The sequence below is a fragment of the Xiphophorus hellerii genome, chromosome 2 (genome assembly GCF_003331165.1).
Source record: "Xiphophorus hellerii strain 12219 chromosome 2, Xiphophorus_hellerii-4.1, whole genome shotgun sequence".
Taxonomy (NCBI): domain Eukaryota; kingdom Metazoa; phylum Chordata; class Actinopteri; order Cyprinodontiformes; family Poeciliidae; genus Xiphophorus; species Xiphophorus hellerii.
In genome coordinates, this window is record NC_045673.1 from 13,737,932 (window position 1) to 13,765,694 (window position 27,763).

The 27,763-nt window shown below is 38.4% G+C and overlaps 4 protein-coding genes across 7 annotated transcripts in view; 3 read left to right on the top strand and 1 right to left on the bottom strand.

Annotated features, from left to right (window-relative positions):
• The first annotated feature begins 3,404 nt into the window (after positions 1-3,404).
• sinhcaf (SIN3-HDAC complex associated factor) lies at positions 3,405-12,216 on the top strand. Of its 4 annotated transcripts, none has more exons than XM_032577908.1 (6): positions 3,405-3,630; positions 6,714-6,841; positions 6,919-7,018; positions 7,616-7,739; positions 7,820-8,000; positions 9,104-12,216. In XM_032577908.1, exons 2-6 carry the CDS (start codon positions 6,714-6,716, stop codon positions 9,438-9,440), a joined length of 870 nt encoding a protein of 289 aa, XP_032433799.1. In that variant the 5' UTR covers positions 3,405-3,630; the 3' UTR covers positions 9,441-12,216. The 4 variants fall into 4 exon arrangements, with proteins under 4 accessions (XP_032433799.1, XP_032433789.1, XP_032433812.1 ...); XM_032577898.1 differs by having other exon boundaries at positions 3,407-3,598; XM_032577921.1 differs by having other exon boundaries at positions 3,411-3,598; positions 7,850-8,000.
• Positions 12,217-13,010: 794 nt separating this feature from the next.
• kxd1 (KxDL motif containing 1) lies at positions 13,011-15,934 on the top strand. The gene is made up of 5 exons (XM_032577966.1): positions 13,011-13,143; positions 13,306-13,416; positions 14,435-14,587; positions 14,688-14,734; positions 15,276-15,934. The coding sequence occupies exons 2-5, from the start codon at positions 13,319-13,321 to the stop codon at positions 15,530-15,532; spliced, it is 555 nt and encodes a 184-aa protein (XP_032433857.1). The 5' UTR covers positions 13,011-13,143; positions 13,306-13,318; the 3' UTR covers positions 15,533-15,934.
• A 351-nt stretch (positions 15,935-16,285) lies between these two features.
• LOC116729355 (endoplasmic reticulum-Golgi intermediate compartment protein 2-like) lies at positions 16,286-21,633 on the top strand. Its single transcript, XM_032577831.1, has 13 exons — positions 16,286-16,673; positions 16,751-16,859; positions 16,938-16,984; positions 17,324-17,391; positions 17,474-17,514; positions 17,707-17,808; positions 17,942-18,034; positions 18,695-18,750; positions 18,833-18,931; positions 19,239-19,336; positions 19,419-19,581; positions 20,713-20,792; positions 20,881-21,633. The coding sequence occupies exons 1-13, from the start codon at positions 16,568-16,570 to the stop codon at positions 20,944-20,946; spliced, it is 1,128 nt and encodes a 375-aa protein (XP_032433722.1). The 5' UTR covers positions 16,286-16,567; the 3' UTR covers positions 20,947-21,633.
• Positions 21,634-21,914: 281 nt separating this feature from the next.
• Positions 21,915-27,763, bottom strand: part of LOC116729186 (membrane-associated guanylate kinase, WW and PDZ domain-containing protein 2-like) — a 158,220-nt gene continuing 152,371 nt past the window's right edge. The window contains 4 exon segments of the mRNA XM_032577559.1: positions 21,915-25,113; positions 25,115-25,435; positions 25,438-25,664; positions 27,367-27,505. Of these exon segments, the coding sequence (XP_032433450.1) occupies positions 24,967-25,113; positions 25,115-25,435; positions 25,438-25,664; positions 27,367-27,505 (834 nt within the window). The 3' untranslated portion in view covers positions 21,915-24,966.

A 27,763-nucleotide genomic window follows, 5' to 3' on the forward strand; every position in this document is an offset into this window, starting at 1 on the left:
GTCGTGTTTCACTATCCACATCCTGGCCTGGTCACTGCCTGACCTGCTTGGCAGCTTGAAGGAGATTAAATATCTCAAAAAGCAACACTTCGTGTTCTAATCTAAAGAAATTTTGGAACAAATGAGAAACAAAGTCCATCGATCTTGTGATGCTTACAAAGCTATTTCTTCTTTTCAGCCTGCTAACAATATCCAGGAGGTCACAAAAGAAGCCAGAATGACATCTAACATAATGATAAAATATGTATACTGAGCTGAAAATGGCAAATAAACGCTAATATTGACCAAAAGAAACAGAAAAAGACATCTCACCTTTACCCAAAAAACATTTTAATTATCCAAGACCTTTTTTCTGTGGATGGATGAGACATTTCTGGAAGGGATGCCCCTCTTAGGTCTGGTGTAAAACAAACTGTTTCAGTGTAAAACATGGTTGGATGCTACCATGAATTCAGCTTGCTACTGGAAAACTGAAGAGAATATCAAGTTTGTTGTTTAGCAAATTTTAGCAACAAAATGCTTTACATCATAAAAACACAATTAACAAATAAAAAGAAACATTCTGATGGCAGAATAAAGAGACGGTAAATAAAAAATGTAATCCAGATTAGAATTAATCCATGTAGAAGTTATTGTGAGTCACAGGCAGATTAGTGTGTAGCCTTGATTAAAAAACAGTTTTAGTAGTTTTGCAGTTTTCTGGTAGTTTGTTCCATATCGGAGGAGAAATAAATTAAATGCCACTTCTGTTGTTTCTGATTCTAGACTTGAACCGAAATGCCTGAGTGATCTGGATACATTGACAACAGGTCTTTAATGTATTTTGGTGCTAACTCTTTCTATGTCCTCGCATCAGCTTTATGACCTTAAGCCCAAGTACATTTTGATTATGCGGCAGAATAACGATCAGCAGCACAACCCCAACATCTATTTCTGAACGGCTAAAAAAAAATGAAGGTTTAAATCTGTGCTGTGGCTTGACCTTAAACAGGTTGTTTGTGCTTTGAAACCCGGTAATATGGCCAAATTAGAGCAAATCTGCTGAGAAGCGTAAGCCAAAGTCCTCCGCAGGGATGTAAGTTAACGATTCATTTCCAGTCATTGCAAACACTTGATGGCAGTTGTTGGTGCCTGGAGAGACACATCCAGTTCTTTGGTCTAAACGATAATTACATTTTCATAACATAACATATTTGGACAGCCTTTATCCTTAATTAGTAAAATCTTACTCTTTGGGTTTTTCTTTCTACACTAGAGCTGCACAATATCAGCAATTTGGTTATTTAATCTGAAACATTTCATAGTCATAAAAAACAGTTAAATCAGAAAAACCCCTTAGCCCCCAAAGGGGAAATACTTTCGCATTGTATCTAAAAATAAACATATATTTTTGTGATAAATGGTTCCTCTTTTAAAACATTTTAGATGAAGGATCAGAAACCTAAACACATCTCAATCAGTACTTCTGTCTTGGCCTATATGTTGGTTTTCTATGTTAATACTTAGAAAACTCAGACACAACCAACATTTTGTTTTTTATAAGACTCTTTTTTAATTCCTTGTTAAAGTTTTACTAAAGTGTACATTTCTAGAAAACAACTTATCGTTTTATATGTTTTTGTTCATCTCGATTTGGTTTATGATTAAAAAAAAAAACCCTGAAAAAAATAGGTGGAAAATCTGTTTTCAGACGCACAAAGAAACAGCGCCACCTACAGTCCTAACATGAGACGGTCGCAGGATAAGAGGCAGTTTTGTCTGTGATTTTATTTATTTATTTTTTAAACATGAACGAGAAACGAAACTGACTAATATCTGTTTTTTTTAAATAACTGCAGAGTGAGACATAAATATTAAACTTCTACTTTTGTCTATTTTTTTCAAACTGTGAAATCCAGGCAGAAATTTGTGAAACAATTAATTTTCCACAGGACCCACAGAAGAAAGAATATTTTTCTAATTCTGATCTAGTTATGAAAGAATGATTGGACTGAAATGAAATGAAACCTTTTTAGTAAAGTACCTTGAAATGACTTGTTGTGAAGCTGCACTGTATAAACAAACTGAACTGAAATAACTGTACATCAAATACTAAAATGGCAAATAATACTCGTATTATTTTGATTATGCAGCTAAATCGAGGATAATTTCCGAGGAAGTTAAAACAGTCGTCTCTCCATATGAGGATCTTAAAGAGCAACATTTTACAGCGGGTGAAAGGCCTGAGATTCTGCATCCTCAGCAGAATGTATGCTGCTCCATCATGTGCCAAATAATGCATTCAGTCGGTGACGCACAGCGACAGTTTTCTGCACAACCTCAGAAAAATCTTTACTTTCTAATGCTGAAAATTGTGATGAAAATATTGATTATGATCACAATCTGTGATTATGACATTGTAGATCAAATATCTTTTTTGTTCATGTTTAACATCTGAACAGAAATGCTTCTTTCTTATGTTTGCTGCTGGATTGTGGAAAACTGCAAATGGGTTTTTGTTTTGTTTTTATTTTACAAATCGCTTTACTGTCACTACTTATTCTTATTAAACATGGGGAACCAATGTGTAGTTTACCTTTTGGTCTTTCTTTTGGTTTGTCGTTTTCTTTGTATTTTCTTCTAATTCATGTAAAGCACTTTGAAAATAACAGCTGTTGTTGCTGAAAGTGTGCTTTATAAATAAAATTACCTTACCTTACTGCTATGCAAAACCCAGACTCATGCGATAAAGGACTGACAGTTTACCTGCCAACAGATTTCCCACCTGAGCTGTGGGTTTCTGCAGCTTCTCCAGAGTTAAACACTGCTATTTGTTCAGTACTGTTTTCCAAAACAACTCTGAGATCTCATTGATTTTATTGACGTGCATCAGATTAAGAGGCTCCGGTTTTTCAAAAAATCTCAATTTAAAGCATATTTTTCAATCACACATAATTTTTCCAATAGTTTGTTTTCATTTGTTTATTTATCATTACATATAACATCTTATTGTATTCTAATTGCTCTTAAATAATAATAAATTGAACATGTTTGTTTGTTTGCTGTGAGTCTGGGGATCAAACCTGATCCACCTTTTACTTGAACACTAATCTGGTTGTTTTGGCGTGAATTTTAAATCAACAAAGCCCATCTCGGCTCTAGACGCCGAGCCTCCTGAAAAACTGCAGGCCCCTAGACGAGCCATCTGGCGTCGAGTAGTAAAACAACAAGCCCCGCCCCTTTGCTTACATTCTCCAATGCGCCATAGCAACCAGGGCCGAGCCCCCTGTTCCCGCGTAATGTTCCCGTCCTTATAAGGCCAGCCGAGCGCAGACGCACGCCTACGTCACACGTCGTTTATGTAAATAGTTTGATTGAAGAAAAAGAAAAAAGAAAAAAAATAATAAAACAGAGAGGGGCCCTGCGCTCTACTCTGAAATGGAGGTGTGGATGTGACGCAGGCGCAGTGGCTTCACAACTATCCAGTCCCGTCCTCAAGCATAGACATCAACAAGAGAGCGGGTTTACTGATGCGGGTTCGTTTTCCTAATACTTACGCCGCTACGACGCTCTTCAGGGATTACTTGCTTTGTGTCAGCTTCGCCAAACTTCCAACAAGGTAACGCCAGCGAGCGGTTTGCGTTTGTTTCGGTGCGTTTTTCAGGCTGTTTTTTTTTTTTTGTGTGAAAGTCTTTGTAATTAAAAACAAGCTTCGAGTTGTCTTTGAACAATTGGTGTTGTTTTGGGGCCTTCTTGCATGGTCAGCTCTAGGTCATGTTATTTAATGGTTGAAATAATTCGAGAAAGTGGGAAAATTTGTGGGGGGGAAGAAAAAAAAAAGGGGGAAGATCAGGAGGAGTTGAAATGCAGACATTAGAAGCAGATTGAGGCTGTTGTTATTGCTGCACTCGGCTGTGTGAGGGAATCACTCGTTTGATCACATGCAGTTTGACTGAAGTCGGTTTTTAAGCGCTTTTTAATCCCGATTTTAAACGTCTTTGCGGTGCGGCAAGTCGAAATAGTGCGCATTTTGGTCTTGCTGTACGTATCGATGCCAAGTTGAATCTCTCACGCCCACCCGGAGTAGAGATGCGTCTCTACACGCGGGCGCCGCTGTCAACAAAACACCTCCTGCTGAAACACAAACTGTTCGCGAACGCCCCACGGAAGCTCAAACTGCCTCACAAATTTCGTTCCGTGCAGGAATAACGCGTGGAAACCGACCACGCGAAGGCAGTCGCTTTGAACTTTGCGCACATGTTTAGTTGGATGTGGACAGTTGCAGCGACGCGGACCGTGGAATAACAAAGAGTAAAGATCAAATTACACACTTGTAACACAAATGCTTTATTTTACTGTGCGAGTCGAGATAATTTGCTTTGGAAACGCGTTACTCTCAGTTTGTCACCCCGCACAAAGTTGGAGAGAGGTGGGGAAGTCGGGCATCGTCGAGCAGAGGACGGTCATCATAAAATGGGTGCGCAAGAAGCAGGTCGTGTGGCATGCCATGCTTCCTTGCTGGAGAGTGGGCGGTGAAATTTCAGCGACGTGCGCTTTTCTCTCGGCGAAAACAAGTGCGAGATTTTAATTTTTCCACAGTGTTTGCGTGATATTAACGCAAAAGCAGCAGCTTTCAGCGGGGTTTGTTGCAGTTTACGCGTTAAAATTGCAGCTTTTGCGGAAAATCGCATCACACCCCTTTCCTCACATTGCCTCCGCCTTTGAAGTGTGTTGCCATGTTGAGTTGCGTCACGTACTGTATTTTCGCTGCAGAGATCGTCTCGGACTTACAGAAAGCCGACGTGGAGGGGAAAAGCAGGACTGCTTGTAGGGCCACTCCGTCAAGAAGGAGTATAGTGAAGCTGATTTAAATATATTACACAAAATATCACTTTTATTTATTTATTCATTCCTTTATTCATTCATTTTGTATCTTATTATCATTAGTAGGAGTAGTAGCATTTATAGGGTAGTTAAAGTAGTAATAGTAGTAATAGCATAGGCATAAAATTACAAAAATAATGTGTTGTAATAAAATAAGTGCAGTGATGTGATTTAGAGATTTTATATGCAAATCGCAAACATTGCAGCTCAGTCATTATTATTATTATTATTATTATTATTATATTATTATTATTATTATTATTAGTAGTAGTAGTAGTAGTAGTAGTTTTTATTTAACTATTATTACTGAAAACAATTACATTGATGATAATAATGAGGCTGATTCCATTTAGTAGTAATAATTACAGTATAATAGTAATTATTATTATTATCATTGCAAATACTACTAACCCTCATTAAAAAGATTTATCAGTGAGTCAAGATTTTTGCAGCTGCCACTGTTTTGAGCACAGATGAATTATATTTTAATATTTTATGTGCCAATGCATTTATCTTTATTTTGATATTTCTACTTTTGTTTATGAAACAGACAACATGTTATCAGGTATTTGTGGCACATTGGCAGAGTCTAATAAAAATAAAATAAACGCCATTGAGTAGATAAGGATGTTTTTATGCAGAATTCCTATTGAGTCAATCAAACAAAAACATATTAAATTCACAATAAATAAAACAGTGATCAGCAGGCAGGATTCTTAAAAATATGCATTTGTTCTTGATTATTAAACACATCCAAACTAAGAAATTGAATTTGTGGTCTAATGACAGAATAATGGACACTGTGTCAGTTTATTTGAGTTTAATACAAAAGGGGCACATGCTTTGATGCATACGTAGGGATATTCTTTTAATCTGATAATATTTTCTTGTACTCAAAGCTTCTACTTGGATCAACAAACTGGCAGCACATGTTTCTCCTTGGGGGAAAAACATTAAATTGGCAGGTTAAAAAAAAAAGGAAATCAGAATTGCCCAGAATAAAGCTAATTTGTGTATCTTTAATTAGTGAGTTTGACAGATAATTTTCCATTTTCCATTATTGGGTTCTGCATCATGAGAACGCATGCAGAACCCAATCGGCATCATTTCACATTCAATCAAGCAGCGTAAAACTCTTTAAAAAATTAAATAAAACAAAAAATCTTCTATGTTCAACTTTAATCCGTATGTGAAATTAGCAGCAGAGTGAGAAGTCTCTGAGTTTTTCCTCATCTCTGCATGATCCGTGTGGCAACGCACTGTCAGAAGACCCCAAGGACTGATGGCAGAAAAAAAAAAAGAAAAGAAAATCCAGTCTGGGGGGCGCGGCTCCCAGTTTTGCCGCAGTTGGTCCACATGTGTACTGGGAGATTTCATTTTGCCTAGCAACATAAATCAGCGTGCACTTCTGCATATTGCACGCTTATAGGTGTTCCGAGTCTCCTCCCGCAGACATGCCCCTTTCATTTAAGATGCGGCCAGAAAGGCAGCAAAAATGTTCACGGTTATATGTAAGCGCAATATTGCACGATGCTCGATGCGTGCCGCGAGTTTCCTAAACGTTGCATGAATCCAGTGAGCGCAGCATGGTGACATTATCTGTCTGACACGCCGTCTGACTGTTGACCTACTTCCACCATGTGGGTCACAGCAGAGAGATGCTCCCCCAATGTCTCTAACTATGCATGATGTTTATTATTAAATGTATTTTTAATTAATTATAATAAGCACATCTGATTTGTTTAATGTTATTTTCTAAGATTCATCCAGTGGCAGAATGTGTAGCACGGCACTCTATGATGATAAATTGTTATGATGAGGTGTTCAAATTTAAATATGTGTGCATGCAGATGTTTGGCTTTCATAAGCCCAAAATGTACCGGAGTTTGGACGGCTGCTGCATCTGTCGGGCCAAGTCCTCCAGCTCCCGTTTCACAGACAGCAAGCGGTACGAGAAGGACTTCAGGAGCTGTTTTGGGTAAGTGACCCACCTGAACCTGTGCTGTGTTGTGGTGTCACACTGCATCGTGAGTTGCAACAAAGTGTTTTTTGCAGGTTGAGTGAAACCAGATCAGGAGAAATCTGTAACGCCTGCGTCCTCCTTGTGAAGCGATGGAAAAAGCTTCCAGTGGGAACCAAGAAAAACTGGAACCATGTGAGTTTGGCTCTCCTTACAAATGTATTCATGTTTTATGTGATAAACCCACTCACAATAATCCGAAGAAAGAAAATTATTCATAATTTTCAGGACATGTTTATAGATACATCTACCCCAAATTAAATAAGATGGAGTGTGAAGGCCTCAGATGTTCGCTAGAGAACATTAGTGAACAAACCTTTTCTTGAAGACCAAGGAACACATCAGACATTTCGGGCATCAAGTCGTAAAGAAGTTCTATTTCAGGGACAGGGAAACTAGTCAGATTGTAATCTTGAAAACAAAAACAGTTGGAGACTGTGAAAGACTTGAGACTGGGTTTGAGTTGTACCAGCAACTCTATAAACTACCAGAGCTACAATAGTGGGTTATTTCAAATAATGTTTGTGTTTCAAACATGTTTTCACTTGAAATGTATAAAAATCATCATAATTTTCCTTCCAATTCAAAATTTCGTTACACTCTGTGTTGGTCTATCACATAAAAATCCTGACGTGTTTAGATTGTAATATGATTAATTGTGAGCCAATTTAATGGTTTTGCATGAATGGAACCTTGGAATATTATTAAAAAGTGAATGTTTGTTGTGTACAGGTTGTTGATGCCAGAGGAGGCCCCAGCCTAAAGATAACCTCCAGGCCCAAGAAAATCAAAACCATCTCCAAGAAAGCTCGGCCGAGCCAGATCAGCAGGCTGCAGAAGGAGCTGAAGAGAAACAGTTAGTTCTGAGTTTTACTTTTCCCTGCCACCAGCATATGCTAACAACAAGAGTGGAGATTTAGTGTTTGTCAAAAATAGCACGCTCCTGTGCTTTGTTCTGCTCTCCAGACTCAGATGCCCACAGCACAACCTCCAGTGCCTCTCCAGCTCAGTCTCCCAGCTACAGCAACCTGTCGGACGACGGCTCCGACACCGAGCTGAGCCCCGGGTCCAGCCGCTCCCCAGTCTTCTCCTTCCTGGACCTCACTTACTGGAAGAGGTAGATTTGATGCTGGAACACAAACACATAATATTCAGCATCATGTTGAACACATAAACGCTTTATGTATGCAAAAGAAGATACTACCACATGTAATATCAGGGGTTTAATTTCCATTCAGTGTAGTTTGTTAGATTCGTTTAGATGCAACATAAAACAACATCTTAATCATTTTTCTCTCTGTAAGTTATTAACATTTTGGATTTGTTCAAATATTTATTTATAGATCAATTAGAAAGTACTTTGCCATTTACAAGTCGTCCCGTACCTCTCTGTGGAAATGAGGCATATTTGTTTGAAAATAATTACAAAGTCCTTTTTTTTTTTTTTTTTGCGTTTTAGACTTTATACTCCCGTAAAACGACCCTGAGAACAAAAAAACAAAACAAAAATAAAACAAAAGGTCTTCCTTTCAGTCAGTGTTTGTGATTGAACTATGGACAAAGACTGGTCAAAAATACGACTACAGGAAATTCCTAGTGAAAAAAATTGTTGGGCAAAATGAACACAAAGTCACATTTCATATATTTAATAAAAAACAGGTGAAAATGTGAATGTGAAGTGTAATGTGTGCTGAAATTTCCAAGAATTCTTGGAAAATATTCTGTGAATTTATGAGACAAATATTGAAGTATTTACAACTGTTATTCAATTAACAGAACCTTTCAGAAAGTGTAACAAAAAGGCAAAGACAGACAAAATTGGCAAGGAGGCATAAACATTTTTACAGATGAGCTATGAAGCAAAGACAATCTATCTGCAGATTTACCGAAAGTTGCATACTTTACATCACAATAAAGCGAGGATTTAATCAATTTAAAACCATTAAATTACCACCGTTAAAACCATTTTGTGTTTAGAGTATTTATTTTGAACATAGACTCTAAACATTCAAAGAAAACATCAGACAATTTTTCTTGTAAAGAAGACAATTTAATGCTTGAACTGCTCATATTAATCTAGTAGTTGACAAAACGCTTCAACACCGTTCTGTGCTGATTTTCGCAGTTACACTTTTAACAGCAGCTTGTTAACACACTCAGCTTTAATCATCCTGGCTTTTTTTCCACACATCTGATGCAACGCATCTCGCTCTGTCGCAGGCAAAAGGTGTGCTGTGGAATAATATACAAGGGCCGTTTCGGGGAGGTGCTCATCGACCCCCATTTGTTCAAGCCCTGCTGCCGCAACAAGCAGCGGCAGCAGCAGCAGCAGCAGCAGCAGCAGCAGCAACAAGAGGAGGAGGAAGACGAGGAGGAGGAGGAAGAGGAGGAGGAAGAGGTCGAGGTAGAGGAGGGTCAAGTGGGGGTGGATAAATCCCACATGGAGGAAGAGGTGGTTAAGGAGACGCCTACGGGTGAGGAAAATGCAGAGCCTGCTGAGCTATGTGTGACAGCACCTCCAGCCAGGGGTGGGGAGGTGATGGAGGAAGGCTGGTGAAGTAAAGAACCCTTTTTTTTTCTCCTTCATTTGGCGACGTTCTGGAGAAATCTCGGGATGGATTTTGTTTGAAAGAATTTTGTTTAATTTTTTTCTCTCCCCCCCCGAGCACTTACAGAAAGTAGTTGCCTCAGATTGCCTTCAGTCAAAAAAGCAGCTAAAACATCTTTGGTTTTCTCCATGATAACGCTGGAGGATTGTTCATTATTATGGTTGAACTGTAACTTATGGACTTCTATGTTCTTTCTGTACTTTTTTTTGTTGTTGTTGTTGTATTTGATATTTTTAACCATGCTGATGATGGACCATCATCTGTGGTATTACTGATCTACTTTAGATGAAATGCTGGAGCTCTAGTTTGCTGGTACTTTTTGCAGATTTTATTCCAAAACACAATACAACCGCTTCTTGACAGAAAAAAAAGGTGCTACTTGAAATTTCATGACTCAATATTTCAAACATCTGAACCCATTCTCACTGTGGATATCTTCTAAGCTAACATATTTATGCCTGATACAGGTGCATCTCAATGAGCTAGAATATCAGCAAAAGGCTAATTTATTTCAGCAGATGAATTCAGAATATTATTATTTTAATTTTCAAGATTATGGCTTTCAGATTATAAGAACCCACAATTTAGGTTTGCAAAAATGTTAATATTTCATAAGACCAATAAAAACTTATGTATGTAGAGTATTTGCACTCAGTATCTGCTTGGGGTTCCTCTTCCTTAAATTACTGCAATAATGTCACTTATCTTCTTCTTTTTTGTTTTTCTTTTCCCCTTTTCTTCCAGGCACCTTAATTTTTAAAATCCAAAATCAACTTTTTTACAATATGAACAGGTCGAGTCTGAAGAAACTCTAAAACTGAATGTTCTTTAAACCCTTCAATAAGATTCATCTCACAATTCTCTCAAAGCTGCAGTTATTTATTTTTTATCATTTTCAACTACATGTTTTTCTTCCACTAAACTTTTAGTTGGTATTTCTTTAGTAAAGACTTTTGGTGATTTGCCTACCTCATGTGGGAACTCTAACTATCTGCTGGATAGTCCGCAGTTTTAGGATTGTGCATGCCAAAGCACAACATTTCTCTATTTGTCATCCATGCTTTATTTATTGGTCTTATCAGATTTTTTGAGAGACATAATTTTGGGTTTTCATTTGCTGCAAGCCATAATCTTCAGGATTAACAGAAATATATGGAATCAACCAATGTATAAGTTTTCCTTTTTGGACTGAATTACAAAAATAAATGAACTTTTTGATGATATTATAATTTATGAAGCTACACCTGCATAGTGATAGTCTTTTATTTATAAAAAGTATACCTTCCTGTTTTTATCTTTGGAAGTTGCTTTGGAGCGATTGATACTTTACACTGACGCAGCACAGACATGTACAGCGGCCCCTGTGTTTCTCTCTCTCTTCACAATGATGTCCCCTCCTGTCAGAGGTTTTTCTGTGTGTATTTGTTAGAACGTCTGTGTGCAAATGTTAATCCATTTAAATAAGGCCTATTCACAATCTCAACAGCAAGTACACCAGCCTTAATTGTGTGTCACAGACAGTGCTAGTGTTAATCCTGGATTGGTATTAAGGAACAAAACGAAAAGGGATAGTAGCTATATTTATTGTGGCCTCAGCAACACACAGTGCATTCTGCATGAATGGCAAGCTCACTCACCCAAGAGACCTGAAATACCCTGATGCATGAGTCTTGGAAATTTTAGCATGGCCTTACAGAAACTGGAAATCTTGCTTTTTCTTGTTTTTGTTTTTTGATCTGTTTCTCTGAAGTTGTAACTTATTTTTGTATGTAAAGAAAAGACATGGGGAAAGGGAGAAATCGTGTCTTTGCATAATAATATCTCACCAAACAACAGCAAAACACAAAATGATCAGTTTATAGTCATTCAGCAATACCAATATCAGTAATCTCTGTCATTCCTGGGTCAGTTTATGGTAAAAGTCTTTATACAAGCAGAAATTCTATACCATTGCCTCTAATATACCACAAATGTGTTGTGATGTATAGCCTGATAATACTTTATTTATCAATCGAAAGCCAAAGCACATTGAAATTCACCCAATGTCAAATCAATGCAGGTTTTCTATGGACACTTGTGCTTGTCCGGGCCATTTGTATGTATCTCTATGGTATTCTTAAAAACACAAAAAAACAAAACAAAAAAACAAGAAGAAGAACACTAATATGAAATTTCATACATATGATGTTGATCATTTGGAGCTGTGAGTTTGATATGTAAATAAAAGGGCCAGGTGGGTCGAATGGCTCTCAAATACACGTTTCATTATTTATTTAATTCATATTTATTTGTATCCCGGCTTAGAAGTGTTGTTCTAGAAATCCTTTTCATTGTTAGCTTATCATCTTTGGAAATGTTATTCCGACACACGCTCCCTCTGAAGTCGTGTCGAATCAATTTAGCTTTTTTTGTGCAACTATTTATTTGCTCATCAGCCGAGTTGCGTGCAACTTAAGTTATACTGTATCTCCACTTTGCATCTGTATCATGTAGACTGTAACGACCGGTAAACTGCAGCCAAACTGTACATCTCCCTCTTTAATCTTATAGCTTACAAATGTTAAAGTAGTAGGAAACCACAGTAGGATACCTAACTCTAGACTTGCATGTACTGTTGCTATGCATTTACTTAGCTTACAACTTAGACAAAGCGTTTTTTGTATTTTTTATACATCATGTACTTTTTTTACTTGTCCCTTAATAAAAGTAATTTTGTGAGTTTTATGAAAGTATGAATTTGCGAGTTTCCTTGTGCTTTTTTTCTGACTGTCAGTATTATTGGAGGATTTAAAAATTCAAGCACATAGTCATTTGGATTCCCTATTTTCCCATTTATCCATCTTTTTTCCCAGCTATGATCTTCCTTCACTCTCTCATAAACATGAAACCCTCCACATATCCTGTCAAAATCTTTCCCACCTGGTTATTTCTGAGTGTTTTTTTACCTTATCGTCCTGTCTGAACATATGTTCTTCATGGCAGAAATTATTAACATGTCCCTCTAAGTTGGCTGTGAATTGATGAACAGCAATTGTTAAACCTCCAACCTCAGTTGTTGAACCCAAACACGGTTTGGACTCCTTTCAGCCAAAGCATCATAGGCCTAATTATTTAATTGTTGATTGAAGTGTCCATTTAGTGACGCTCAGAATAATTTTTTATAATATATTAGTGTCATTCTGTAAACTGCTTGTGTTAAACCCTGTGATGATCCTTTGTGTTCCTTGGTTCCTGCTGGCTACTGGTTTCCGCTCAAATTCACTTTATTAGGATTGAGCGGATATTACTAAGGGGTAGATGGACAACTATCGCTCTAATTTTACTCTAAAAACAAACAAACAAAGCAATCACTAAGGCGATGACCCAATTGTTTTGCACACGCTTTCTCCAGCAGGGGGCAATGACGAACGTAAAGCGTCACGTGACATCCGGGATTACACAAAAGAAGAAAGGCAGCGGAATCCTTTGACGGTTCACACTTTCTGCCACCTGGTGGCGGTAATACATCGAATTGTTTCGCAAGAAGAAGAGGAAGAACAAGAAAATCATGTGACAGGAAGTTTAAATACGTTTGTTTTTTTTTCTTCTCTCGGCGAGCTGTCAGATGTAGTTTAATCTTTTTAGTTACACAAAGAGCCGGTGGGTGCAGATGTAAGTAAACCATCTTGCTTCGTTTCTTTATTTTGATGCCGATGATCTCGCTCACTGACAAAAAATATCGCTTTAACAACATTGTCAAAGGGGAAATAAAGAGTCTTGTTCTGTCTCCGAATATGATGCCACTAATTATTATGTGTGTGAATGTTTCTGCAGTTTTCCTGTCACCATGGCGGAGCCCACAGCCTCCGGTGTGTTCTGTAACAGGATGCTGAGCATGGTGAACTCCGAGGATGTGAACGCCATCATCCAGGCGCAGAGACACATGTGAGTATCTTTATGCAGGTGTTGGTACTTTAGTGTGTTTTATTGTCTGTAGTGGACCTTACATGCACTGTATGGCTCTACAAGCGTTTTACATCTAAACATTGACATATCCTTTGAGCAAAATAGGCAATATCACACACTGGATGGTGTCTGAAAATCACTCTTTAAGTCATGTCACATACCTTAATTAGATATAAGAGTGTTGTAAAAGTCCTGATGGGCCATTTCAACCCATCAGTTTGCTTCAATCCAACCTTGTGGCAACCTGTAAGCAAGATTTCTTGTGGTTTTCATTCAGCAATTATTTTCTTTCCATCGCTTTTCCTTGCAGGTCAATTTTGTTAAATGAACAGCTTGTTGTATTCTCTCCCAAACAAGCTGTTGATTTCTGCATCTGATTCAGAATTACAATGGATCTGATTATTTCTCTCCTTGCTGTGATTGGTCAGTTAAGATGGATTGCCAGGTACTGTAATGCAAGGCAACTTTCTTATTATGATAGCACATTTTTACAACAAGGCAACTAAAAGTGAAAAAAAGTGATGGTACCACTGACATCTTGTGGTCTTGCCATTGATGGAGATTTAAATATTTATCTATTTCTGTACTACTTTTGTCTCTTCTTTTTTTTATTTTTATTTACTTTTTTACAACATTGTATATTTTTTCTGTTTTTCACTTGTGCATGAAAAGGATCAAAAATGACTAAAATTAATAAATTCATTCATTGGGATATTTATTTTAACCTAATCATGTCTGCTGTTTTCCCTGGTCTTTGTTGTTCTGCTTAATGAATAAATGATTAGTGAAAGAGTTTTGTTAAACTAGACTTTTATTTTAGTGTATCAGAGTAAATGAGCTATTTATACAATTACACTTGCACACTTGTTTCCTTCCATTTAACAAGTACACACTTCTGGTTGGTTTAATCAGATAAAATTCTAATAAATATATTTGTGATTGTGATGTGGTGAAAATTGAAGTAATTTTTTTTTTCTGTTTCTGTTGCTGCAAATAGGCTCGATCGCTTTGAGAAAACCAATGAGATGCTGATAAACTTCAACGGACTGTCGAATGTGAGGCTGCAGCAGATGAACGAGCGTTTCCTGCTTCACACTCGCACCCTGGTTGACATGAAGAAGGATTTGGACAGCGTCTTCAGGAGGATTAGGTTAGTCATCAGTCTCTCTCTCTCTTATTTTGTTTTTCAGCCACATCTGCAGTGTGCACAACACAATTTCTGATCTCTGGATCTCTCTCTTGTACTCTAGAACATTGAAAGGAAAGATTGCAAAGCAATACCCAGAAGCCTTCAGCAGTAAGTTAACTGTTTTTCTTTAGCTACTAATTTTGAGAATAAGTTTTTAAAAAGTTTCAAGTTTATGATTGTGCTTTAAAAACTTGAGCATGTTATGTGTTTATAATACCTTCCAAAAGCACTCATTGCTAGAAAGCTTTTCACAACCAGCCATTTGAAACCATTTTCATATAGATTTTATATAATAGACTAAAATAAATTTTATGTTTGTTGTTGTGCAATAAAAAATGTGAAAAACTCGACTGGATGTTTTACCTCTTTCAAAGTTTCAAAGTATATTTTGGCATTAAAATGTGGATTTCTCTAACATTTTTAAGCTTTAAATTAAAACAATTTTTTTCATAAATATAATGAGGTCTGCCCTTGATACTAAATGTTCTAAAACCATCAAACTCTCAAAATGTTTGTGACTTAGAGGTTTAAACACATTTAAAATAAAATATAAATATATATTTTATTTTCTGACCCTTTCTTGTGATGTAGATTGTGTTACCTTCCAATAAAAACTCTACAGCAGCTTAACCCTTTTCTTCAATGACAGACATCCATGAGTCGCCAATCTTGGAGGACGACGACGAGGAATTCGACCCTATTCCTCCAAGCGTTGCTACGACAACCAATACAGCTACATCAGAGCAGAGCACAGAATCCTGCGACACAAGCCCCGATGTAATCTCGCCCACCGTGAGCAGATGCTCTGAAGATCTGTCTCAGGAACCACCAGACACGCCGACCTCTGACCTCCTAGAGACGGCTGTGCTGCGGGATGAGGGTCCGGACTCTGTACCTGCAGAGTAGAATGGACGGTTTTCAAACAGATTCTTAAACTGAGAGTCAATCTAAAGTCTGCTTTGGCAGCAGGTACATTGTGTGTTTGCATAAGTGTCCGTCTTTCTAAGATTACACAGATTACATCTCTGAGAAATTAGAGGATTATTGTTGGCATGCTTACATGTTTTGTGCTTTATAGCTACTAAACCATGCCAAAGAAATACTTGAAGTTATAAAGTATGTCTGTAGATATATGTGGTAGTCCTAACAGTGAATCTGTGCTGGATTATTTTATTTTATTTTTTTTATGGTTGTTTTTGGAAAGATGCACTTCTAACTCAAGAAACGGGTTTATATTAATGGCGTCGTAATTAAAATGCACAGTGTTCCTCTCATTTTAAATATAATTAAATTAGTGTTAAACAATAACTCCTTGTCTCATCGTTGATTATTATTATTAATATACTCTTATTAACGTTACTAAACATGTCCTTAATAACTTTATAATTGTATCCTTTTTTTACTCTCATTGTTCAGATTTTAAGTTGGACATTTATCAACAATCACTCTCATCCACCACTTTATGTATCTTTTGGCCCATGATGTAAACAAATATTCACTAATGTTAAATAATAATTTAAATGAATAATACACATTTTCTGATTTTAATATTTTTAAACTTAGTTTTTATACAAATAACATTTTTTATTCTACAATAACGTGCAATAACATTGATAGCCGCTAGACGGCGCCCACACCAAATGACATACATTTCAAGACGGCAGCGAATCATCTTCCCCAAGGTAACTTCCGTTCCTTCGTGTGTTGTATTTCCTGATTAGTAAGGAACATCATATGCACTTAAAAAGCACGTTTTAAAAACAGAGTTTTGGCGTTAGAAGCTCAGTCGTACGCGGTCACGTTTGAACCAGTTAGCAGGACGTTTAGCTCGGTAGTTGTCATGGAAACTCTCACTAATTACTGAATGCATCCAGCTAGCTAGCTAGCAGCCTGAAAGTATACACTTTTGAGGGGTTTATACCTCTGCTGCTGGCCCCAAACATGAGGAGAATATCCAGGAAGAAAGCTCTGACTCTGGTGAAGGAATTAGATGCTTTCCCCAAAGTGCCTGAGAGCTACGTGGAGACCACAGCCAGCGGAGGGACAGGTACTAGCTAACAACACAAGCACAAACCAGCAGCTACAGCTGTTTTATTAACTGTCAGTCTCTGAAACTGTCCTCAGTCTCTCTGGTAGCTTTCTCCCTCATGGCGGTCCTCGCCTTCCTGGAGTTCTTTGTGTACAGAAACACATGGATGAACTATGAATACGAGGTAGACAAAGACTTCACCAGGTAAAAGCTATAACAACATGATCCAGCCTTACCTGCTATGAAGTGTGTGTCCTCATCTGTGCTGTTCCTCATTTACAGCAAACTCAGGATAAATGTGGACATCACAGTAGCCATGAGATGTCAGTGTAAGTGCATACATTTATTACAATTTATATTTTAATAAAATGTTATCTTGTTGGTTTTGTAGTCATAATTGAATTAGTTTCCTGTTATTTAAAATTTAAAAACGGCGTAAAATGGCATTTTCCTATTAAGCTGGTAATTTCACTACTTTGCTTATGATTTAAAGTTTTTTTTACTGGTAGTCCTCTAATTGGCAACTTGCTATGAGAATAATACATCTTCAAAAGCTACAAATTTAAACTGAAAACCACTGCTTTAGGTGTTTTTTGAGGTTTCCTACTTGTTTTTATATATACTGTATATATATATATATATATATTTCCTGTGTTTGTGGCATGCAGACATAGGAGCAGATGTCCTGGATCTGGCAGAGACTATGATTGCTTCAGACGGTTTAAAATATGAACCAGTGAGTTTTTACTCAACTATTTTTTTCACAGTGTCAACACGTCTCTATTCTTCTGACTATTTCTTGTTTTTTCACATTTCAGGTCAAGTTTGAACTCCCACCAGAGCAAAAACTGTGGCAAATGTAAGTTCAACAACCGTCCCCTAGACAAGACAATTAACTTGAAGTAGCCTACCGATCAGCATATTGGTATATGAATGTGTGGCTCTGGTGTAAATTGCCTTGAATGGTTGGTAAGACCAGAAAATATAAAATCAGTCAGTTTGCCATTTATTGACAATTTACTGCCTTTTGTTTTCCACTCCTCTCGGCCAGGACCCTCCTGCACATCCAGGAGCGTCTCAGAGTGGAGCACTCTCTGCAGAACGTTCTCTTCAAGTCTGCAGTGAAAGGACCTTCTCCTGCTCCGAGTCAAAGGTAAAGACTCTAGCTGACCTCGCGATCAGTGTACACACACACACACACACACCCACACACACCCACACCCACACACACACACACTGATGAACCTGAACATCTTCAGCTTTTACTTTGACCTTTCCCTCTGCAGTGATGATGGCTCCAGTTCACCCAGTGCCTGCAGGATACATGGACACATGTATGTCAACAAAGTGGCAGGGAATTTCCACATCACTATCGGCAAGTATGTACCTCCATCTTTAATTTCATTCTTTGACTTGTAGTTTCTGTGTTAGGCCTTCATTTCATCCCATTGTGTACAACTATTTTTCTTATGCACCAACACAAAGGCTCGTCTGTTGAACCTTATGTGGCTCAGGCACCACAGTCAGCTCTGTGTTACTGTACCACAAGCTTTTTGTAAACGATTGGTCAGATTGTCAGGGGGGAACAAAAGTATCCTTCTGTTTTGTTAGATAAACTCATGAAACTTGTTTGGTCCCTCAATATTTGATGGCTTTGGTCAATTTGAACATCACTGTGTTGTAACCAGATGTTACCTCTTTATCCAAACCCATTTCCACCTCATACTTATGTGACTAACCTTTAGCATATATTATTTTTATGTTAATAAGTCTATCTCCAGCATTTTTTTTTTCATTTGGGGCATTTGACGTTATTGTAAAATGAGATCATGACCCCTGATCAAACCAAAATAACCACGTTTTCTTCAGCTGAGATGGGTTCACTGGACTCACAAAACATTTGCTAGGATTAGTGGCCAGCAGCTCCATTTTGATCAAGAAAACCTACAAATGTATGAAAAGACAAAGATCTAAAATAATCAACACCTCCAGTTAATTGAGCAGAAAGTTTGACCTTTGACCTATTAATCTCTCCACAGGTCCATACCTCACCCCAGAGGCCACGCCCATCTAGCTGCACTTGTCAGCCACGACTGTAAGATTTTCTCTGAGCTTCTGGTCACCATGGTAACTCTATATTCACCTAATCGGGATTGTTTTGGTTTGTTGTGTTCCAGCTTACAACTTCTCTCACCGAATTGACCACTTGTCTTTTGGAGAAGAGATCCCTGGACTGATCAACCCTCTGGACGGCACAGAAAAGATCACTGCTGACGGTGCCTATGTGTATATTCTCTATAAGCAGGAACTAACAGGCACTTCTGCTAAAGCCCACATTCAGGATTTACCGATCACAACTTTGTGGCCACATCCCTCAAAAACCACCATTTTTACTGAGAGGCCAATACAGCGTTCTGAGTCAAACATTAAGCATAAACCGGAGTACAAAGTTAATTTTAAGGTTATGGATGGGGTTTATTATATGTACATAAAAGTGATTAAAAACCAGCCTGTAATGACATGCTGATATTTTCTTTGCATTGAATCCTCAGCGATTAATGAATGAACAATTCTTGTTTGTAGCAAACCACATGTTTCAGTACTTCATCACCATTGTGCCAACCAAGCTGAACACCTACAAAGTGTCTGCAGAAACACATCAGTACTCGGTCACAGAGCGGGTACGTTTAAATATCGTATTTCAGTTCAGCGTGTGGTTGACTGTTGCTGCGGTTTATGTGTTAAATCCCCATTTTCCTGCAGGAGCGCGTTATAAACCACGCTGCAGGCAGCCACGGAGTCTCAGGGATCTTCATGAAATATGACATAAGTTCACTGATGGTCAGAGTCACCGAGCAGCACATGCCTCTCTGGCAGTTTCTTGTCAGACTTTGCGGCATCGTTGGAGGCATCTTTTCCACAACAGGTAGACGAAAGTAGTAGTAACTATACACTGGAGAAGATATGCCAGCTTTCCTTTAACAACAATTAGTTTATATTTCAGTTTGTAAGGCTAAAAATATATAGATCACAATGTCATGCATGACTTTTCAGTTTTTTCCTTTTATCATTATAATTCAATTCCCAATGATATTCTGTTTTGCTTGAAAACTGAATCACTTGTTGCAAGAATTTTACATTTTTGACACTGTTGGAAATTGTAAAGGATTGACAAGATTGTGGTTACCTTATCCATCATTTCTGGATAACACCTGCTTTCAGTAACGGCCTGTTTCTTTGTTAAATTTGTTAGATTGGTTACCCACTAAAACAAGTTGCTTCATAAGTTCATAAATGTAACTAATTCAATTATTTTATTTTTTTATTTATGTAGATCTAAACCCACTAAAACCTTCAGACAGTTTTAAATGATCTGAAAAGTTAAAGTTTGAACATGTTCTGTGCTAAAAACTGCCCTGGTGAATTGTTTTCTTTTTTATTAGTGGCAGTGGTTTTATTTTAGATTTTATTGGAGGGAAGTTGAAACTACGGCTCTCTAGTATCACTTGCAGTCTGCACATTTTACGGCAGATGTCAGTAAATCTCTGCTCCTTTTAAAGGAACATCTGCATTTTTAATCTCATTTTTAGACTTAAAAAAAAAAAATCTAATAGATGCATTGATATATTCCACTTTTTTTAAAAGATAAAATAACGCATTTTCTTAGTCATAAATAAATGAATTGGAACCTGGGTAATATAGATCACACCCACTTTTAGAAAAACATTGTACATCCCACATATTTATAAATACGTCACAAAACGCTTGAATAGATATCTTGTCACCAGTGGAAACAGATTTTCTTCTAATAGAGCAAATAGTTGCAGATTTCCAAAGGAAAATCCAGGAACGGAGAATTTGATGTAATTTAGTTTTCCAAGCATGATGGATTCTGGTGGATTGAACGGTCATATAGTCCAGGAACAAATGTGTTTGTGACTGCATGCAACGTTCTTCCATCAGTGGGTTTAAAAATCCGGCTTTATTTGTTATTCATGGGATTTGAAATCCGTTCTGCTACGTCGATGCAGTGGCCTTCATCTCTTCTCTCTCTCAGGGATGATCCACGGCATGGTGGGATACGTGGTCGATGTGGTTTGCTGTCGTTTCCAAATGGGGGTCTACAAACGGATGGATGTAAGGCATAACTTAGTTTTTTTCCTCATCTGGTAGTTAATTGCTTCTTGACTTTCTAAATGTTTTTCTATTTTCTCCTCCACTGAAGGCTCCTCCAAGCGAACAAGGAGACGGTCAGCTTGTACTTCCTACAGAAAGTTACTCTGAGGAGTGACGGGAAAACTTTTCTTCTGAGCCAGGAGCAACAAGATGCTGCGTTTACGTGGGTCACTTAGAGTTTTTCAAACTTGGCCATGTTTGTAATTTCCTTCTTTGTAGGACTTTTTCAGATATGACTGGTCTCGCTCTTGTAAAGGATTGTAATTGGTACTACGAACAAGTATCCAGAAGCTGAAGTTTTCAATAGACAACATGTGTAGGCCCAGTTTCTGTAAAGCCTTTTTTTTTTTTTTTACCAGAACAATTTTCAGATTTTTGAACAGTTATGATGTTGAAACCCTGTATGGGTGTACTGTGCCTTTAAAGGGGAATATTATAGGATATTGCTTGTGTTATGGGGGATAATGTGAATTATAATTATTGAATTTCAAACTGATGTTTGTGATGCTTTGTCTTGGTTGAAAACTGAATCACGTTTGAAGAATTTATTTATTTGTGTTATCATTGGAGATTGTAAAGGATTTGAAATGTCTTTGGTTTTTTCCCCCCTACATCCCAAAGTCAGGAATTAGGTCTGCGTTGTCAGTTTCTAATCATGCCATATTTGTTTCTTTTACCTGGGTACAAATTTGATTCAGTGAAATGAATTATGTGAAACCTCAAAACTTTACGATAAAGGTTTATGAGTCATCCTTTCTCATATTTTGTGTTTGTGTGAAGGTAAAGGGTTTAAAGCACAAAAGACTTTGTCTTTTTTTTCTTCTTTACTTCACAGTTTTGAAGTTTTATGCCAGAGCTGAAAAGCAGCAATAACGTGCTCAAACTTTTGAGTTGAATATACTGTAGGTTATCAGGTAAGATATTAACCCCAATTTTTTCAACCTTCTTATAGAGGTAAAGGTGTTAAAATATGTGATCACTGGAAGATTCTCACTTTTTGTTTGCATAAATGCTAAAAAATCATTTATAAACTCTTGGGACATTTTCTAACTATTAAACACTACAGAAGAGTCTCCAACAAAGTCTGTTTTACACCATGTCAAGAGTTTATTTGACAGTATTTCAGAATATCTTTCAGTAAACAAGTTTTTTGTTTTTTAGCAAAATGTAATATATCAGTACTGTCGCATTTCATAAAAATAGTTGTTCACGTCTTTGAAACTACAGTATCAATGATACAGTAAACCATATTTGTAGGAATACAGCTGTACAAGGTGAATATTACACAATTAACACTACACAATTATACTGGATCTCGATGGGGGCGGGGGGGATATGAACTTGCCATCCTTCACAGGTTTAATAAGCAGTTTGTCTTTTTTGTTTTGTGTGACGTACAAACCCAGTCACAGCAGGCAGAGGGGGGCGGCCTGGATGGAAACGGAGGTTGACATGTTCTCTGAGCTTTTCTACATACGTACAGAAAACACGTTTCTACTCCCTAATGACATGTTTGTCGGGGACCTCGCTAAATCACAAAAGAGACCCCACAGTTCTGTCAGCGTGGAACCATCCAGACCAGGTTTGGCTGTGGATTAACATCAATCCCTGGGATCCTCGGTGTAAAAGATCTTACTAGTGACCCCAGGAATGCAGGTAGCTTCACAAAGGAGCACATTTCCAGCAGTTTCCAGGTCTGGTGTGGGCGTGCCGTCATGCTGTCCTCCGGTACTCAAAAGCTCCAGTGGTTCATTTTTAATAATCTTGCAAAAAAGATTTAAATGCCATCCAATTGGAGAACTGCAGGAGAAAATTGACATTCCCTCGAGCGTCTTAGTTTATCAGCAGCGTGCCTTAACCTCGACTAAACCCAACATTTGGTTATTAAACAAATATGTTTGTGTTCATGGGCTCACCATGGGCCTGTGACATTAATACAAACCTAATGTTTCCTTAGAGAACAAACAAAAGTGAAACGGAAACCATGACCCACTCTGATGTTTAGCTCGCTTTGATAAACAGCTCCACATTACTTCAAGGAGAGGATGTGATGCTACAGGCTACATTTTTCTCCCCGTCTGAATCACTCGGGGGACAATTGCAATAATTGAGACGGCTGATCTTTACAGCTGTAGAGTGCATCCAGATAGATACTGCTTGGCGTTAACGTCTGAAGCAAAAAAAAAACAGGCTCCACATCTCAGCCTGGTTCACCAAGTTCCCAAAAAACAAATCTCTGCATTAGTTTGAGTAAGGCACTCCGCCTCACCTCATAACCGTCGACCTCCTCCTCCCCTCTCCCACAGTGATGTGGTACACTTAGCACAGTTAAAAGGCATAGAAATAGGAGACTGGACAAAGTGTTCCTGTTGGGCGTCAAATGAATACACACAACTTTACAACTCTGCACAATGACTGCATGGTTGAATTGTGATCAGGTTGAGTACACAACTGAGAGAGGAGCAGTATGAGTTCTTACTAAGCCAAATGTTCTCAGTCATTTGAAAGTGGTGAATTAAAAACATCCGATTCATCCTCCAGAGGTGATATTCCCACAGAGCTCTTCAGAAAGACTGACATGTCTGGAATCCATGCACACTAACACCGCCTCCGTTTGCGGTTTAGAGTCAGTCTTTGATATGTCGATATGGACAAGGCCATGGAAACAGTGTTCCTAAAATACTGTCCCAGGATACTTATCTGTTTTTTTAATCCTTATTTTGTACAATGTATCTAACTACAACACTGCCTCAAAAACACCAACAGGTCTGCTTTTGAGTATACAAAATGTACATAATTTTCACATCTTCTTTACATTTACAGTATATATTTGTAGGCATGTAACATATGAATCAAGAGCTCCAGCTTCCTACCTCTCTAACACTCAAAAATGTTTTAATCTTTCTTCTTCACAGAGAGATGGAGCAAAATGAAGATTTCCTGTGCTGATGTACAGCAGGGAAAATAAGTACTGAGCACAAAAAATTCTCAGTATATTATATATATATATATATATATATATACTGTATATATACAGTATATAGATAATGGGTCAATAATGAAACCCTGAATACCAGGTGTCACCAACAGCTCAAATAATCCATAAATACAATGAATTTAACACCAATTAGTGCATAAATTAGTTTTTAAGTGTAATACATTGAAATGATACACGGAACAAGTATTGAATACATGAAGAAAAGATACACAAAACAACTATAATCTGTCAGAATTAAAAAAAAAAAAAACATTCTCCCTATCAGAACAAACTAATTAATTAAAACATTTTATATTTTGAAGGTGTTGTGCAAGGAGCATGGTGGTTATTGTTGCAATATATACGTGACGGCTTTGGTTACAAACTAGACTTATGAATTTTCCAGGTCAGTACCGATGGAACAGTAGAACTGAACTGGAAGGAACGTAAGTTTAACCATAAACCAGGTCGATCAAATGCTCCTTTCAAGATTTTGCAAAGAGCTTAAATAATCAGAATCAGTTATCCAAGAGCAAAGGGCCAAAGAGAGCTTAAGAAAGACCTAGAATTAGGAGAAATTAGAATATTTATGTACTCAACATATATTTTCTCTATGAACATTCACTACACAAGACTCCACTGCTGAAAAAAAGCATGTCAAGACTTGTTGACAACTGGAAAAAACAACAGAATACTGGTGGAAAATCTGGTCAAAAGACCAAATTCACCAAACAATTTTGTTCAATACTTATTCCCTGTGCATTTCACTTTTTTGCTCAGATTTCTCTGTTTACTTTTTTTTATGTGTACTGGTTTATTTTTTTATGTATTTGAGTCTGTTAGAAATACTCAGAGAAACTGTAATGTGTTCAATACTTACTCCCTGTATACCTTCAGTCGACCAAGTAAAGGTGTGAAGCTCCACACTTTAAAATGAGATTTGAGCAGCGCTCACATGTGAGGGTCCTTCATCATATTTTATAAAGTTTCTCCAGTCCTTAAGGTAGTGGGTGTAATAATCTTCTTGTATGAATAAAAATACATGTAAAAACAGACTTCATACGCAGGTGGAGCAGAAATCAGGACAGACAGATTGAAGGAAGATGCTTTCCTGGTGATGAGAACTGAACACAGAGCCAAACAGTGTGAGGATCTTCTCTACCGGCTCACCGTGGAGGTCCAGGACCTCAGGGTGCCAGGCAGCTTGTCGGGCCCAGGGATGTTCCAGGGCCCAGGGGAGGCAGCTGCGCTCCTTGCTGGAGGACCTTCGATGGTCTTAGAAGGGCAGCACACCCCGCTGTGGCCAGCCGGCCTTCTCGTCTTCTCTGGGGAACAGATTCCTGGACATCAGCCGTTCCTGGAGGCCGACCGGTCCGTCTCCTCCTCCCGGAGACGCTCCGTTCAGATTCACTGTCACATATGGGTCCCAGGGCGAAACGGCGCCCGCTGCGTGTTTTTGCCGGCCCTTCTTCTCACAACAGGACGAGCAGCTATCCTTCTGCCTCTCTCTTCTGTCAGTGGACCTTCCCATAACCGCTTTGTGAGACAAAGCCCGAGGCGGCTTTTCTCCAGGTGCAGGGTTCACCTCTCCAGACCCCTGAAGGGTTCCCTGCCCCACGTTGATGCACACTTCTGCTCAGTGGACCTGCCACCTATTGCCCTTCTAATGGAGCTGTGGTCTGTCAGCAGCGGAGCTTTGTCTGCCATGCACACTTTGGCCTCTAGATGGAGCCGATGAGGAGAGTCTGGGGATGAAGCTGGATGGGAGGGAAGTAATGGATTCAGATGTGGTTCCAGGGTCACTTCCTGCAGGGCAGAGTGGGCTGTAGAAAGGGAATCCCAGGGGCTGGCACAGTCTGTCGCAGAGAGAAAATAATTTACAGGACCGGCATGAGAGAACAGCACCGCCATCATGCACATGCAAACAGAGAGAGAATATAAGACTAGAGAAAAAAAAAAGAACAAGCTGCATGCTTGAAGATATTACACACATTTAGGTTGTGTGAAATATTTCACAACCCTCAGCATGCTGCAGTCTCATCAAACCATTCTGCACACAGATAAAGTTCTGGTTGAAAGCTTACATCGATTCATCATAGCGTTTTGGGTGCTAATCACACACATTATGTTGAGTTAAATGTGCTTCACAAATTTCTCCTCCTGTCACAAACATTTTCTTTCTGGCATGATTCTGAGACCTCTTCTTGACAGAATTGCTAGAATTCCTTCTTTAATTGTTTAGTTTTTCTGTAACAGACTCTGTTTTTGAGAATATTTGGCAGAACTTAATCTCATCCTGCTTTAGTTATTACAAACTCAGCTTTGTTGTGTTTGAGGTCATTGGTGAAACTCCCAACAGGACAAATTTCAACTTTTCAGCTGTGGAGTAACTTGGAGAAATGCTGCCTGGATGATGCTGCCACCCCTGATAGCTGTTTCAGTGTTCCTGGGTTTGAGAGCCTTGCCTCTTCCAAACGTTCTCTTGAATCTCTGTTCATTGAGGTCAAATAGATCAACATTTTTCTCGTCCAACAATAAAACTTTTGTCCTTTAGGCTTTCAGTTTGTCTTTGTGACCAGTTTCAAATTTCAGGTGTGATTGTGAAGCAGGTGCTTCCTTTTAAGCTGCGACCTACTTACTTTACATTAACGTTAAACTGGAGTCACTGTGGTGACCCAACATCAAAACACTGACCTCAGCCCAATGGAGAATTTATGGACTTTGATCAAAAGCCAGTTTGAAGCCAGAAAAACAACTCATTTAAATAAACTTCACAATTTCTGCCAAGAAGAACGGTCAAGTATGCAGACAGTATTAAGCCAGAAGCCTGCTGATGTCTGCAAAAAATTGTGAGTGAAGTGCAACTCACTAAAGGACATTAGTGGAAGTATAAGTATTTATTTAAGGCTGTGATTTGAGAAAGTTAAAACAAATGCACTCAGTTTTAAGCAATCATTCCACCCTGGAAAAAGAACAGTTCAATAAAAGTGTGAAATTATTAATACGGTATTAAACCCAGTAATGACTGTATGTAAACTTCTGGCCAGAAATGCTTGGGCTGGTTTGTTAGTCAGGCATTAATGATCACATATGCATGCATGCAGAAAGCACACAGAGTAGTGTGTATGTTAAGACATGCAGTTTTCCACGAACCGTGTCCTTAGAGTGGCCCATTAGGAAGAAATAGGGGGAGCTTAGTGTGTCACCTTTCATACACATGGAGAGGTTGGAAGGTACCATTCCTGAGGGAAGGCAAGTAAAAGCCTAAACCAATCATAAGACTCACAGCAGATGGGTTACACTACATGAAGGATGTTACAGATGTACCAACAGTTTAATAAGAAATAGTTAAATATACGAGGATGAGTTTAATTTCAGACAAGAGAAGAGAAAAGCAAGGAGAAAATGTAGCAAGTTATCAACGACTGATTGGAAGTTCATAACCAAAACACAGAGAAAGTCTGGCAAGAATGGCAGAAAATGCATCTGTTGTCAGAGAGAGGTTGGGTGGAAAGATGGAGCCGTTTAGGGGATTTTCTCTGAGCCAGGAGAACCCACCATATTCCGGGACCTGTCCGGTGCCCCTCTTCAGCAGGAGCCTGACCCGCCTGCCTCCCGCCTTTATGAGTTCAATGGCCCGGGCGTGAGTCATGTCCCGGGTGCTGTCTCCGTTAATCTCTATGATTTGATCCCCCACCTACAACACACACACCCACATGCCCACACACACACACAGGAGAAGGTTCAGTCCTGTCAGCCTCTGGTTGCGCCTCAAAGCCTGGCTTTCGAACATAATCAGTCTTCAGGTTACTCAGAAAATAGTTTTATATCACTTAATTCTTAATTCAGTACCTTGCAAGTTTATTCACATTACTGGACTTTCTCACATTTTGTTGGATTACAACCACAAAATTCAGTTTATATTATTAGGATATTCATGACGTAGAGAAATAGA